Source organism: Aulonocara stuartgranti (assembly GCF_965226115.1).
Source record: "Aulonocara stuartgranti genome assembly, chromosome: 5".
Lineage (NCBI taxonomy): Eukaryota > Metazoa > Chordata > Actinopteri > Cichliformes > Cichlidae > Aulonocara > Aulonocara stuartgranti.
The window spans coordinates 21,328,886-21,344,415 of NC_138943.1; the positions used below are offsets into that span (position 1 = coordinate 21,328,886).

The window sequence follows — 15,530 nt, forward strand, 5'->3', positions numbered from 1 at the left end:
AACTCTTATACATTCATTCAAAGCAGCATCTGTTCTTTGTGAGGTGAAACTTTCCCCAAAGCTGTCACGTGATATTTCTTTAATTATCATGTAATACAACTTTAATGTGAAATCCTGTGCTTTTATATCAGCAAAAGCAAAAACTATGATTCACTGTTCATAGCTAGAGATCCATAGTACATAAGGAATGGCACTATTTAAGAGTTGTTGTTTTTTACTCTAATGTAGAATTTTAACCATCAAGCGCTGTTATTAAATGCTCATAAATGAGTCTCCAGGACCTTAAAGTATCAAATATATATTGTTTCCTTTCCTTTAGAGCTTACACTAATCAGTGCTGTCCCTCATTACAGGATTTGTTGAGCCTGAGCACTGTGATGTGATTTTCCCAGGCTTACAATACAAAGAAAAAAAACGCAAGTTCTCTAACATTGCCTCAAATGACAGAGCGTGTCAAAACACTACATTATTATGGTGATATTAAACTAATGACAGGACATACCATTTTATACAAGATCTGGAAAAGAGAGGTCTTGAAAATTAAATGAAACAATCAAAATCATTTTTATTTTTTTTTACAGTTTCAAAGCTGATAAACAAGGTATTTTATCGGAATCGTTAAATTGGTAAGCATTTTAAAATATAACATATGAATGACATATTCATCCACCACTTTCAAATGTAACACTTTTTTTAACACTGTGCCCTAGTGTGATAACTTATTTAATAGGATTAACAGTAATGAGATGTGTTCACCTGTAAATAGAAACAAAATGAAAATAGGAAGATTCAAACATTTATTATTATGTCAGTAAAGACGTATTACTCAGAGTCATCTGAAGTATCCTCCTGGTCCACATTCTCCACCCTGTTAACCTTTTTAATTCCCTCAGAGTCACTCTCCTGGGCCTGCACACAATAACAGCACACACATGGTAAACATGACTATTTGTGAACACGCATGCATGAAACAGCATTAATGGTAGAGAATAAATACAGTGACTATATGTAAGAAAGAGTTACATAGTTATACAGTACACCGCTTCCCTGTTAACTGTCTCAGCCACTGTCTGTGAAGGTTCTCAGTCATCCAGGTCATCGTAGTCAAAGGAGCTTGCAAAGAAAAGCGTCTGGACTTCTTTAAGTTGCTTGAAGACGTTTCACCTCTCATCCGAGAAGCTTCTTCAGTTCTAACCATTTGACCACCATTTGACCTTAGAACTGAAGAAGCTTCTCGGATGAGAGGTGAAACGTCTTCAAGCAACTTAAAGAAGTCCAGACGCTTTTCTTTGCAAGCTCCTTTGACTGTCTCAGCCACTAATTTTTAGCCTGCTAGAGAATGACAGTTATCTTATCGGCCCCACTGCTCTACAGCTTCAACTGTCTGTTGAAGCTGTTGAACCGACCAGTTAATACTTCTAAAAGTAAGTATAGTGCATTGGAGGGGGGAGGGGCTTATTTTGTATTTTATTTTAACCAGTTTTCAGATGCCAAAAACTTTTTTTTTTGTTTAATAACTATTCAAAAACAAACAACAAATTGTAATATATATACACCACTGCCCACTTTATTAGGTACACCTTACTAATACATTGAACTCAAGGTGCTGCACATTTCTCAGAGATTGTGGTCCATATTGGCATGACAGCATCACACAGCTGCTGCAGATTTGTTGGCTGCACATCCATGATACAAAAATCTATTTCTCTTTTAAAGGTGCTCTATTGAACTGAGATTTGGTGTCTGTGGAGACTATTTGGGTGCAGTGACTTCATTATTATGGTTCAGGAAATCAGTTTTGTGATTTGGCACATTATCCTGCTCGAGTATTGCTGTTGACCATGTCCATCTCTTTATGATGATGGTCAGCAGTAATAGTCAAGCAGGCTGTGATTTTTAAACAACGTTCAGTTGGTACTAAGATGCTTAAAACACCACGAGCAGCCTGAACTGCTAATATAAGGCAAAATGGATCCATACTTTTCATTTTGTCGACACCAAAGAGAGACCCTACCATCTAAATGTTGCATTTGAAATCAAGACTCATCAGCAATGTTTTTCCAATCTTCCATTGTTCAATTTAACTGAGCCCGTGAAACTGGTGTACCTAACAAAGGGTGTGAGTGTATAGGCAACAAACGTCTAAACTGCAAAAAGCCTTTGGAGTGTCGGCCCAATTCATGTTTTATCTTTTACAAGAAATTACAATTACCTCATCTTCTGACTGCTCCTGTGGAGGTGGTGAACGCTCTGGCTGCTGCTCCTCCTCCTCCTCCTCATCATCATCTTCTTCTTGTGACCTCTGAGAAAGAATCTCTTCCCCCTGCAGGGTAAATCATATTCTTTTAAGTTAATGATTTAAAATGTATTAGGAATTAAAACAATAATGTTAAATAATATTTTACCTTCAGGTTGCGATTCTTCAGATTACCCATCCAAAAGGCCTCCTGACAGTTGTTGAGCGTCAGCATGGCCTTCACTCTGTATACAAACAGCTCGAGGCTCTTCTTCAAGGCTGGCACGTGGTTGGTCAAGCTGGTATCCTGATGCATCTGAGCACCAATGTATTATAATCAGTTAAAGAAATCCCGAGGATAAAGGTGAACACTACACAGACTCGGTTCTTTCTTGAATTTAACAGAAATAATCAAATTACCTTAGAATGTCCACACATGTGATGAAGCTGCCGAGTGCTGAGCTGGAAGGTCTTCAGCAAACTCTGGACGTCCTCCTTGAAAGATACAATCATCGCCATGTCTATTACAGGTTCATGGACAAATATTTTCCAATATGTGCTGATATATAAACTTTTCTTTGCAGAAAATAACATAGGGAAAGATCCTTGGCTTAAAATGGTCTTATCATATAGCTAGCCAGCAGAGCCGCTCAGGTTCATTGTATGCAATCCTCAAGCTGACGGTGGGGTAAAGTTAATTAGATTACTACGCTGATGGTGTTTTTATTATTTTGCCAGTATATAAAATCATGGTTAGGGTATACTCTCCTACAGAACCATTGAGAGTTTTAGTAAACATGACACTGTGTAGTGTGCATGTGACGGGGGTGGGAGATCTGACATGAAAGTACACCGACAGCTGTGAAGTGGCTTCATAACTACCTTGTGCCTTTTGAAACTGTAGTCCAATAGCGGCATTCCCAACTTCAGGAAAGACTCCAGGAAAAGGCGGCCATACTATCAAATACAAGATTCAAACCAGTTAAGGAAAACGTTGAACAGTTAGTGTCATAGTCAGCATGCAGAACCCACTCACCTTTAAGCACACGTTGAGAACGGGCCGAGAATCAAAAACCTGCAAGGACAAAAACACACACGTGACATGGAATGGATATTAACTCCCTTTTTAAATATCATTCATTCTAATCACTTTTCCAACAGTACCGTGACTAGGGCTGGGTATCGTCACTGATTTCTAGAATCGATTCAATTCCGATTCACAAGGTCCCAAATCGATTCGATCCACGATTCGATTTAATTCGATTCGATTCGATTTAAATCTGGGAAATTTTGACAGTCAGAAGTATAATTCAGATCAGAACATTTACATATTTTTGTATCTATAAAAAGGAAGCTGACACTCGCAAGACTTTATCCAAGGTGTGAGCATCACAGCAGATGCCTTTGTGTCAAAGTAGCTGAAGATAAAACACAGAAAAACATGAAGGTGATTTTCCTGGCCTGGGATTTTATAAAAATATTCTGCAGTACATCAAAAACGAAAGAAAACCATTAATTAATGAACATTACCTCTGACGTTACAGCGGTTTTATTAGACACACGGCTAAGCATTTTGCATTTTGAATAATATTAAAAAGTTTAAATTTGTTCAGTATTGAACAGCAGAAATGAGGCTTTCTTTTCGGAAGAATGTAAAAGGGAAAAAAACAGCGGCCGACAGCGCTGTAAACAACAGTAGACTTGTGCGTAACAAGCAAGCGAATAATGAAGAAAGCGAAACTGTTCGAGAGAGAGAGAGGGGGAGGAGGGAGAGAGGGAGAGAGAGAGAGCTGCGCATCGCAATGGAAGCAAAACAGTAAAAGAGTGAATTCATGACGATGTTTATGTGAAGCGTTTGGATCTTCTTTTGCTGCTGGTTCGGTCAATATTGTTTGGAGAGAGATCAAACTAACAGCTTTAGAATCAGCGCATAAAGGGCGTGAACACAAAGCGCGGACCCGGATCAGCGAGCTGTCGGCTTTCAGCCCCGACTGTGAGAAAGGCGACATCTAACTGATTCTGATCCGCGGGTCGCGCTGTGTCTTTAAGTCTATGTGCAGAATCCCTGTACCTGCTCTCATTTACTGTTTGGTGGTTCTTGAAATTTTGTGAGATGTCACCAGAGATTCTGGCATTTCGGACAAAATAAATTTATATTAAAAAATCGATTCAGGATTTTAATGAATCGATTTTACGTTATCCAAGCCAGAATCGATTTTAATCGATGAATCGATTATAAAAACCCACCCCTAACCGTGACCATATACTTAGCTAAAGGTCAGCAGTCAGTCAGTTTATATGTTATACCTTAACCAGGTTGACCAGGATGTGAAAGTCCCTGACAGCCAGATTCCATGTCAGCAGTTTCTCACTCTGAGCCTAGAAGAAAGGCATACATGACTTTCTGAGTTTATGGGTCTGACTACTGTGATTTACATAAAGGAGAACATGCTGGACAGTGTGACACCTAGTGGCTGACCTCAGTGTTGTCACTCATTTTGCTAGCAGGAATCTTGCGAACAGCTTTCTCAAGCTCTGCCATCAAGACTTTGTAGAACACCAGGAATGTCTGCCTGATGAAAGAGAGAAAACCAAAGACTCAGATCTTAATCTAACAGCTTAACCAACAGTACAATCACCAGAGTTGACTCCAGTATGACTGAGAATCAAGAGCTCATGGTAGAGACCTACCTGCTGAGAGTGGGCCAGGAAGCAGAGCTCTCATCTTTTGATGCATTGATGAGCTCTGGGATTCCTTGAGCAGCTATTTCCTCCACTGCCTTTAGAATATCATCAACATGTTCCAGATAGATGCTACAGAGGCAGCCGAAGAAAAAGATATTGCAAGATAAAAAGATCGTGATTCTGATTTCTGAATTACCTTAGACTAAATTTGACACTGATGTGTGATGTACTTAATTTTTTATCGCCTACTGGTGATATATTTATATGCACTCACCGGCTGCTTTGTTAGGTACACCGGCTCAACTGCTGGTTAGTGCAAATATCCAATCAGCCCAAAGCATGGCAACTAAACGCGTTTAGGCTTGCAGACATGGTCGAAACAACTTTCTAGATGTCACCAGTCAACAGAGAACAGCAAGCTCTCTATGAGTTTGAAGGAAGTCAACAATAAATCAAATAACCACTTGTTACAATCAAGGTATGAGGCAGATCAGCAATTTGCACAGGATCAGCAAAATTAGGAAACAGAAGATTGGAAGAATGTTCCCTCATCTGATGTGTCAAGATTTTTACTGCAACATTTGGATAGCAGAGTCAGAATCTGGTGTAAACAACATGAACGCATGGATCCATCCTGTTTTGCGTCAATGTTTCAGGGTTATGGTTGTGTTGTTATGGAGTGGGAGACATTTTTGGGGGGTCCCTTAGTACCAAATGAGCATCTTTAAACACCACAGTCTATCCGAGCCCTTCCCATACTGTAAGCAATCAAAGCTGGAACAACATGAATGTGGTTTCTTTTCTTAAAATATATTTTTGGGGTTTTACAGTGGAGAGAAAACAAGAAAGCTGGAAGAAAGATCAGGGGGAAGACATGAAGTAAATGACCAGTCAAAGTGGTTTCTTTAACATGACCTGGCTTCCACAATCACCAGATCCCATCCAAAAGTGCATCTCTGGGATGTGATGGAACAGGAGATTGTAGCCAACAAATCTGCAGGAGCTGTGTGATATATTGTGTCAATATAGACCAAAATCTCTGAGGAATGTTTCCAGCAACCTTGGTGAATCTGTGCTTGAATGACGTCTAACCCAGTACTAGCACGGTGTACCTAATAAAGTGACCAGTCAGTGTATACTCAAGACTTTTAGCTGCTTTCATTTGAGTTTACATTTGCACTAGAGGGCCACAAAAAATGCAGACGTACCTCAGGAGAGTGTGAAGTGCTTCATTGAATTTGGTGCCTCGCTCCTTCTCGCCACTGGCCGTCACCCAGTCCTGGTTCAAGAAACGCCGTGCTAGGGACGCTAAACCAAGAAAAATAAATAAATCAGGTCCTCACACACTCTTTGAAAATAATTCAAGTGAATTAAAATGAGGCATCGTATTAGCCCAACCAGTCTGCTCTCTGTAAGCGGCAGGATTTCCTCCTTTCTCTGACACAGTGGAGAGAAGCTGAGAGAGACACAGAGCTATGCTGAGATTTGGCACTGTGCTGCGGAAGTTGAGCAGATATTCAAAACTGTGTCTAAAAAACAAAACAGAGAAAACAAATGCATTTATTATGTTATGAAACACAAATATCAGAAATGTCTAAAATAAAAACAGAGGAAGAAGAAGAGAGAGAAAGAGTTTCGTGGGGAGCATTCTGTCAACAATAGCTTGGTCCCTGGATATCAAATCTTTTTTTTTTTTTTTTACATGTAAGCGTGTAACATGTAAGCATGTGCATGTAACAATCTACCGCAGAAATAAGACTTCTTAGTGAGAGATGAAAAAAACAAATCAAACTATTTAGAGAAGTGTCCTCTAGCAGAGTCTTAAAACTTAACCACTCACTTCACAAGCTGCTCCAGAGTCAGCTCAGCACCTCCCTCTTTGAGTCGTCCAGCAAAAAATCCCAGAGCCTTCTTCAGTAAGCTCTTCTGTGCTGGTTGACTAAACCCAGACCTGAGAGATGCACATATATATCACATAAAACCCAACACCAGTCAGACTGAGGCAAACACTTCTCAAGGCACACTGCTCTAGATGTCTTCTGAGGTAAACATCAGTGCTGCTGTTTCTCCTTACCAGCTGAAGGTAGTGTTCAGGACCTGCAGGAGCAGCTGATAGGCTGAAGACATTAACTGGTATTCCTCCACATCTGTTGCAGGTCCATCAACAACGCCGTTGTTTTCAGATAGCATAATCTGTGAAAGAGCGAAAGCATGTGTGAGAATTTCTTAAAAACGTGATTTCCCATCTGAAGTCAAGACATTTAATGATTCGATACCTGGAAGTGGTTGTGGCAGTTCTCCAGGTGTGAGCAGAGAGCAGGCATAAGTTGGACACAACAAGAGGCAATATCCTTAGAGCTCCTTTGCTGGAGGTGGGAGAAGCCCACACTCTTATCAGTTCTTCCCTACACAGGAACATAGTTCAATAATTACAGTTAAATTATTAAATTTATACTGTATGAAACTATTGAGTTTCGAGGACAAACAGGCTTAAATTAATTTGGTCTAAATAAATTGCTCCATCTGTGACTAGAATTCCTGCTACAATATATGAAATGTTAACCTAAAATGAGCAGTGTTTATTGTGACAGAGTATTTGTTTTCTCTAACATTGCTCCATAATGCTCGTTACTACTGTTGCTATGCTTTTTTCCACACCTTGAGGAATGGAGCTCTTTTGGCCGGGGCAGCTGTTAGACTAAACTCTAATTTGCGAAGCATATCCTCCAGGAGGAAGACGAGCTCAGCAGGGCCCAGCAGAACCTCCTCTCGCACCTTAGCAATGCAAAAACATTAGCTTGATTCAAATGGTGCATACGGTATAGTTGTAAAATACATTTAAGCAGCACACGTTTCCAAAAACGCTTATTTACCTTTGTGTGGAGCTCAGAGTCCAGCAGCGAGCGTGACAGCAGCCCACACTGCAGAACGCTAAGCACCTCCATGTCGAGCTCCCTAAAAAACGGTCTGTAGGACGCCAGGCTGACACCTGGCCGGATCTCCTTTACCTTCTCCTTTTCTGGCTGCTCCTTGATCACAAGCAAGTTCATGTTTTAGTTTGTTTTGCTTTAAACAAACACATGAGAGGGTCGACTTTGTGAGATGTTTACCTGCTGAGTTTCATCTGCTTCTGTCGCCTCTTCAGCCTGTGAGCTGCTTTCTGAAGAATTCTTACCAGAGGCCTTCCTTTTCTTTCCTGTGCCATCTAAATAGCATAACGAGGTCAATGTTATTATGTATAACTAACATACACATAACAGAAGCATATAAACAACGTAGGCTAAAATATCCTGTTACAGGTGGACTCACCTTTCTTTATCTTATTCACAGGAACAGTGGAATTAGGTACAATCCCATCTGTACTGTCTCCATCAAAATTAGCAATAGGTGGCACATAGCCAGGTGTTCCTGAAAGTCAAAATAAAGTAAATTGTTAGTAAAACTGACACTGCAGGGCAGAAAAGAGGGGTTCTAAGTCCTTTTATTGTTGGATCAAAAACACACCTGCCAGAGCTCTCTCCAACAGTGTCTGAAAATAAGTGATGTTCTGCAGGCGAGTCAGTACTCTCATCTTCATATCTGTGTCTTTTTGTGTACAGAATGCATTTACCACCTGTGGAAAAACACACACAGCTTTAGGCGACAGTCACGCAGGCCTAGAGACCAGCCACTAGGGGAAAAGTGTTGCTGTGTGGCTGGGGCTTCAGTCACACATCTTGTCTTTTCCAAATAAGTAAACTGACATTAACATGCAGTTACCTCTCTGAACCAATTGATGGTGTGAAAGAGCAAAGTACAGAGGAACTCCCTCTCAGCTTTTGACAAGCTCTCAACTTTCTCTACTACGTCCATGTCTGTTAGGATCAGAGGGCACCCTGTAACGAAGCACATAAACACATAAGCATAAACTGCTTTATAGCCACAGTACCACACCGGTTTCCAAAAAGTATTCGTCACTCCTTCTTCCTCACCCAGAAGGCCGTCAATTTCCTCCAAGTCTCCCTGATGCCGCTTCTCCACACACAACCTCAGGAGACGGAAAAATGGGGACAAACACAGAGAAGACACTCGCCTGCTCCCACAAATACAACAAACAGGAAATATCAAATACAGTAAATACAATGAGCAAAACAGATTATTGATTTAGCATTCTCTTATCATGGGGACGACTCACTTATGTGCCTTATTGACTTGATTTTGCAAATCTCCTTTGTTTTGGATGTCTTTGGCCAGTAGAGGCATCAGGTTGATAGCAATGCCTCCCTGCTCCTCATCTTCATACAATTTGTACATTGCACGGGCCGGAAAGGGAAAGGACCTGAAAAAAAACAAAAAGACAAAAAACAGGGCGGCTCAGTGATACCAATTATATAAAAATATAACTCAGTATGCTGAAAACAGTTACTACGTCATCATCACTGACCCTGATATTTCCGGGCCCAGGTCCACTACAAAGTCATCCTCAAAGTCTTGAAGGACACTTTTTCCAATCATGTCCTAGAAGAATAAAGAAAATAACAGGAAGGTTTCATCTTACAAAGTACAGTACAATCAGTTTTTACTTTAAAGTTTAATGCGTACAGTTATTAATGTATAAAAACAGTTTTAAAAAGAAATAGAAACTACCACAAAGAAAGAAAATAATTGAAAGTTATGTCTGAGCAAAGACATCTTTGTAATCATATCCACTAACGCAGCGGTCCCCAACCCCCGGGCCTCGGACCGGTACCGGTCCGTGAGTCGTTTGGTACCGGGCCACGAGAGTTGAGGCTCAGGTGTGAAATGTATAGTTTTCAGGGTTTTTAATCGGTTTTCAGCGTTATTTTGTTATCGTTTTTATCGTTTACTCGGTTTTCCTGGGTCTTTTCACGTGTGTTATGAATAAATTTTCTTTTTTTCGGTACCGGTACTAGTTTTATTTTGTTGTATTTATCCGCGACACCTTAAAGGCCGGTCCATGAAAATATTGTCGGGCATAAACCGGTCCGTGGCGCAAAAAAGGTTGGGGACCGCTGCACTAACGCTAGAATGTTGACCAGCTAACACCTATAGCTTCACATAATGCTACTTTGGACCTCATGATGAGACAGTAAATGTAGCCTCCAGTTTGCCTTCAGTACAACATGACAAACTGCATTTGAGAAAGCCTCTTAAGCAGCAAGAGCGAGATATTCTACATATTGCAGAATAAGAGAGACGTTTTTGTGAGTTTCTAAAACATACCTGGACCTGTGGGTCCAGAGTAGAGCTCAAAATCAGGTTGGCCAGTTCATCATAATAAAGAGCTGCAGCCTCAGGTGAGCTTTCACTGCTCGACTTCACCAGCTCCAACAGAGCCGTCACCTGTAGCGGGAAAAACAAACATAACTGGAGATCTGTGACAGACTTCAAAGGAAAAAAAAAATACTGGTTCAACCAAAATGAAAGGGTCCAAAGTTTGAAAGGTTCTGAAGTTTTTACAATGTAGATACACCATATATTTAAATACTAGCTGATCAAACACTGTTATCTTAAATAAAACAGGCAAAGATGTGGCAAAGATAAAAGAATAATGAGATTTTAAAGAGTAATCAATAAAAAAAATCATTAGCACCACTTGTTTTAATGGCTAATACGTACCTGTCTGATTGTCTCCTGGGACAGCGACCTGCTCTGCGATTCCTTCGCTTTGGACCTGGAACAGACAAAAGAGGTTAGGGACAGAGTCTGCTGATGACACCGAAAAATTAAATCACAGAGTAAACAAGATGCTTATCTAATGTTTGCCAAACAAGTTTTTACCTGAAAGCCCCCATGCTGCCTACAATCATCACAGCACCAATGATGCCAATGCGCTTGTACTTGGGCACAGTGCTGGAGAGCTGTTTGCGGATCACTATGTGCATATCATCCTGTTTGGAATAAAACAGAAGAACACAGGTCAGTAGATGAGGGACAGTAAAAAATAAAAAAAAGCAGAAAAAGTGTCCAAGGCTGGGCTGTCCAATATCTGGATCCCCCGAATGCGTGATTTTGCACCTGAATGTGAGATCCTTGCTTCTGTCCAAAGGCCAGTTTGCTCAGAAGGTGGAAAAGTCTTCGAATCTGCTGCGGAGTGAGGTTGTCCATGTAGTCCAAGATTCCCTATGTCAAATATCATGACTGGTTACAATCAGAACCAAAAACATTTTAAAAACACCGCTGCTGGGTAAGAAAAGCCATCATCCGCACGCTGCTTGCTTTGTATATTTGATTTGCAGCTACAATGTTTCGATCGCCTCGTCACCTTGACAAAAACAGCATACATGGCCATTTCCGAGGGTTTCTCGTTAACCAGACCACAGAGCAGCTCCAGAGCCACGTCCACCTCTCCACCCACACCACTGCACACGTGGGTCACGAGAGAGCCCACCACCTCCTATTAAAATACCACGGGGTTGAATTACTCAGAAGAATCTGTATTTAGAAACATTTACGCATGATTCAAATTATTCTCAAACTCACCTGATGGCAGTAAGAGTCAAACGCAGTGAAGGCATGTAGGTACATGTTTCCTCCGAAAGGCACCACGCAGGGGTCGGGTGAGCGTACCAAACTCTGAGCTAAAGCAAGGGTGGAGGGGAAGTACCCTCGCATGACCTAAAAGAAGAACAATAATAAATACAATGAAGTATTAAAAATTTAAAAAAAACTGCACTGTTCTTATATTTAAGCTTCTATTTCTACAGGCTGACCCACCTGAGCGTAGTCCCTGAAGGTTCTCTGTAACAGAGCCTCTTGGATCAGTCCGTTTCTCACTTTGACCTTCAGCACTCTTTCTGCCCCCCGTCGGCTCTGGTTGGCATTGGTGGAGTGAAGAATGAGCAGCACCAGGAGATCCATGACCTAACATGGCAAAGCAGAAATATTACAAAGAGATGCCTAAAAACCTTAATGTGGTGTATAAACAGGCTTCCTAAATGTCCTCCTTCAAAATGTTTCCCATAATCCAACTGTGACAGTTGACATCAGTAAAGATGAGTAACAACATGGTCTAGTAGGCGCATGTACACATGGTGGTGGACTCAAACAAGTCACTATGATAAGCAAGAGAAATTAATTTCTGTAAAATTATCCAGATGTTATGAAGAAATGTGCTTGAAATGTTAAAAGTAACTATCCAATAGCTTTCTAATAGTGGAGACTTTTGGATGCCCGTGGTTCTCAAACTCTGATGATACAGAAGCTAAAATCACACTCGTCACCCCAGAATGTTTTAAATCTGTCACTAAATACAAAATCAGCAGCTTAACTGCATAAATTACATTAATTCAACTTCTTCTTATGTATACAGCCATGAATTTTTCACCTGGTGACCCATGGCCCCCTTCTGTTTGAGAACCAGTGTATAGACCTAAGAATGGGACCAAGCCGTCAGTTAGCATTCTTTGGGAATATGCTGAACTTACCTTATGCCCCTCCACCTCATTCACAGACTCTATGGCCTATTAAAAAAAACAGAGAGAAAGAGAGAGAGAGGGGGGAAAGTACATTTAAGTCACTGACACAAGCAATTGACTCAGTCAGTTAAGTGAGGGGCCATAAGAACATTAGTTCATTTCATACCTTGATCCAAGCCTCAGAAATGGTTTTCTGGAATCGCACTGCAGACTTGATGCAGTCCAGTATCAACGAGATGCTGTCCTGGCTGCTGCCAGCTGCTGCCGCGGAGGCAGACCTGCATCAAAAACATCAAAAACTGGATCACATCACCAACAAACCACATTTATTACTTCAAAACTTCAGGTGTGTCACATGTTTTGATACTGGGCTATAAATTAATTGTTATCTTACCCGCCTGGTGCTTTGCTATTCATACAACTCTGAGAGACTTGCAGCACAGGCGGAAGGACGCATTGCTCAAGCTCCAGCTTTTTTCGAAGATTACAGACAACCTAAAAACAAGGAACCACTTCTCATATCCATTCATTTAGTAAAATTATGGTGTGTATGGGGATTTTTTTGTATTGCTTGACCACTCTGACCTCGTATGCATCAGAGGCCGACACAGAGTGCAGGATGAACTTGACCACTACGGGGAGGTCCTCTAGCTGCACAGCAGCCAGCGTGGCCATAACAGCTCCACGGACCTGAAAAGCCAGAGAAGCGACAAGTAAGAACGCATTTCTACCAGTGCACATGTGTGTTTATATGTGCATGTCCACACTACCTCTGTCAGCAATGAAGATGCGAGGTTAAGACTAGAAAGGGCATCCAGGATGGGAACGGTCAACTGAGTCTTCTCCTGGAGTAAAGAGCTGCAGAGAGGAGGGGTATTAGCAGCAACCTTAAAACACAGATTGACCACAGCACATGTGTGTTAGAGATTTAGTGTACATACTTGAGCTCCCTGGCTATATCATTGTGCTGGGAGTCTTCCAGTATCTCTGGCAAACTGGTGATGATGTCACACTGAACCTCCGCCGGAGCTACTGACACCAACTCCATGAGCTTCGACGCCAAATCCTGCAGGAAGATAAATAAGCACAAAAGAAGAAACATGTGATTATAGGACAAACTCAACAGGCCAGACACACCTTCAATTACAAAAGCAACAAAACCTGTCATCAAACAAATGATTACCTTAGTGTCCACAACTCTGTCTAGCCATTTGAGTTGGTTAATAATAATGCGTGGGATACTAACTCCTCCATTGCTGGTACTATGGAGTAGAGAAGACAGATTTTTTTTAAAGACATATTAAAAGTATTCCAAATTTTAAACCAAAAAATTGTGTAGTACATCAAAATGTCAGGAAATACTGACCTATCTAACATATACTCAGGGAGCTTCTCAAGCAAGGTGTTAATGATGGAAGTCTATTAAAAAAAAGGACAGGTGATTGGGGATTTGTGGTAGTGTATTTGTACTAATACATACTGCTTTTCATTTTGACTGTGCTTGTGAAAATGCAGTTTTCATTTAGAGGTGATCACAGAAAATCTCACCTGTAACATTTCAATCCCCAACAACATCCGCAGCAGGCTTTCCTGGAATGAACTGACAGAACTGCAGCACACATGAAAACATATCAGTTTTATTAGCTTAGTCCAACTTCTAGCTGTGTCCTCCATAATTTATGGAGCTGTCAAAAGTAGCCTTATAATTCATTGGTTGTTTATGGGATGTTTACCTGGAGTCTCGATTAGACGACTGTGGGATGCATGGAAGAAGGCAGTTCCTAAACCTGTCAGTGTTCTCCATATATGACTCCAGTGCTGTGATGAATTCTTGAATGATCTAAGAGATGAAAAGTAGGAACTTAGGGCAAAACGTGTTTTTTGTTGTATTTTTGTGTTTACTGTAGGGTTGTTGTACGGTTTATACTCACACCAGGATACCTGGGGCTCTTCTGAATTTGCTGCTGTATTCGTCTCTGAAACACTACTTGGTCAACACCTGGAGAGGGATAAGACCAGATGTAGGTGAGCATCTCATTTCATTTACAGCCCTGCTTTGTTTCAAAACTGAATTGAGTGCGTTTACCTATCTCGTTAGGCATGCCGCCCTGTCTCAATGTGACACCGGCCACTCTGACAAAGTCAACAAACACACACTGACTGGTCTCCTCTGGGGCAGCTTCCTTAGACTGGCGACCAGCGCTGCGACTCTTCTTCACTTCTGAAAGCAGATATAAACCTTAAAAAACAATATCACAGAAAACAGCTATACAGCTTCTCTCGCGGGAAACTGTGTCAACATAGGTGCTACTTAGCTCCCAAGACTGATGAATTTTTTGGGAATACATGGAGAAACATGCCTTATACACATACACGTTTTAAACTTACTAGGTGCTGCAGGAGCTCCCTCTCCTTTATCCACGGAGGAGCGTCGCTTTTTGCGCATCATCTGATGAAATATGAAGGACAGAAGGCTGTTAATAGCTATATTAGGCTACCAGACACACACAGGGGAGTTAAAAAAAAAAGAGGGGACGGTAACCACTGTCGCTATAATAAACGACACATTTCAATAACTTTAACACAAACGTGCTTTAACATCATGTCGATATGAAATGTTCTGGTAAGGTTGACAGAAATGTTTTTATGAAAAATGGTAGACATACTTTTACTGAGCAGACGAAGCCACGGACGACCAGACACCGAAGTTACAAAACAAACTTCCGCGCCAAACAGCTCCGCGTCATCAGTGTCGTCACACTCGCGCATCCTATTGGCTGCTAGAAAAGCTCAGCCATAACTGCACCGTTATAGGTCACTCTGTTTACTGATCTGTGTGCTGTATTTTACTGCAGTCCGTCAGTAATGTGCAATATTTTCATTTTCAAACACTCAGCCGGTGTGTATGAGGTGATCATACTTAAGCGTTTGGGACTGGATACATAATAACTGAACCGGCTTTACGGGACGAGCAACTCCATCAAAGAGTACACTGGATCAAGCTATTGCAGTGCCCCTTGCTTTCTTCTTCGTCTCTCTTAGTTTGCCGACAACATTGTCCCGCTAATATTTAAATTTATTAAGTTAATACTTTACTTATTTACATAAAAAATATATTAATAAATATCGTTTTTATAAGTAAATTTTTATTAAAAATAAATAATCATATTTATACATGAGCCTGTATGGAA

General features: G+C 41.0%; 1 protein-coding gene across 1 annotated transcript; it reads right to left on the reverse strand.

Annotated features, from left to right (window-relative positions):
• Positions 1–562: 562 nt before the first annotated feature.
• fancd2 (FA complementation group D2) lies at positions 563–15,108 on the reverse strand. The gene is made up of 44 exons (XM_082534307.1): positions 15,006–15,108; positions 14,728–14,788; positions 14,426–14,560; positions 14,271–14,338; positions 14,073–14,179; positions 13,888–13,948; positions 13,706–13,758; positions 13,523–13,601; positions 13,281–13,405; positions 13,110–13,197; positions 12,925–13,029; positions 12,734–12,834; positions 12,506–12,617; positions 12,349–12,384; positions 11,639–11,785; positions 11,405–11,539; positions 11,187–11,318; positions 10,940–11,044; positions 10,703–10,812; positions 10,541–10,595; positions 10,145–10,264; positions 9,345–9,418; positions 9,096–9,239; positions 8,893–8,993; positions 8,681–8,796; positions 8,426–8,534; positions 8,231–8,329; positions 8,032–8,126; positions 7,795–7,950; positions 7,580–7,696; positions 7,198–7,326; positions 6,996–7,114; positions 6,762–6,872; positions 6,320–6,450; positions 6,130–6,229; positions 4,928–5,050; positions 4,716–4,809; positions 4,544–4,615; positions 3,273–3,311; positions 3,119–3,193; positions 2,657–2,731; positions 2,406–2,552; positions 2,213–2,323; positions 563–909 (listed from the first exon to the last, which is right to left on the reverse strand). The coding sequence occupies exons 2-44, from the start codon at positions 14,786–14,788 to the stop codon at positions 823–825; spliced, it is 4,359 nt and encodes a 1,452-aa protein (XP_082390433.1). The 5' UTR covers positions 15,006–15,108; the 3' UTR covers positions 563–822.
• Positions 15,109–15,530: the final 422 nt, after the last annotated feature.

What these genes read in the sequence shown, in the direction of transcription:
- fancd2 (XM_082534307.1), bottom strand. Translation starts at nt 14,788, where the DNA reads ATGATGCGCAAAAAGCGACGCTCCTCCGTGGATAAAGGAGAGGGAGCT. An exon ending in TCGTCTAATCGAGACTCCAG is followed by an intron (nt 13,949 to 14,072) that starts GTAAACATCCCA and finishes TGTGTGCTGCAG; the next exon opens with TTCTGTCAGTTCATTCCAGG. An exon ending in CAAGTCAATAAGGCACATAA is followed by an intron (nt 8,994 to 9,095) that starts GTGAGTCGTCCC and finishes TTGTGGGAGCAG; the next exon opens with GCGAGTGTCTTCTCTGTGTT.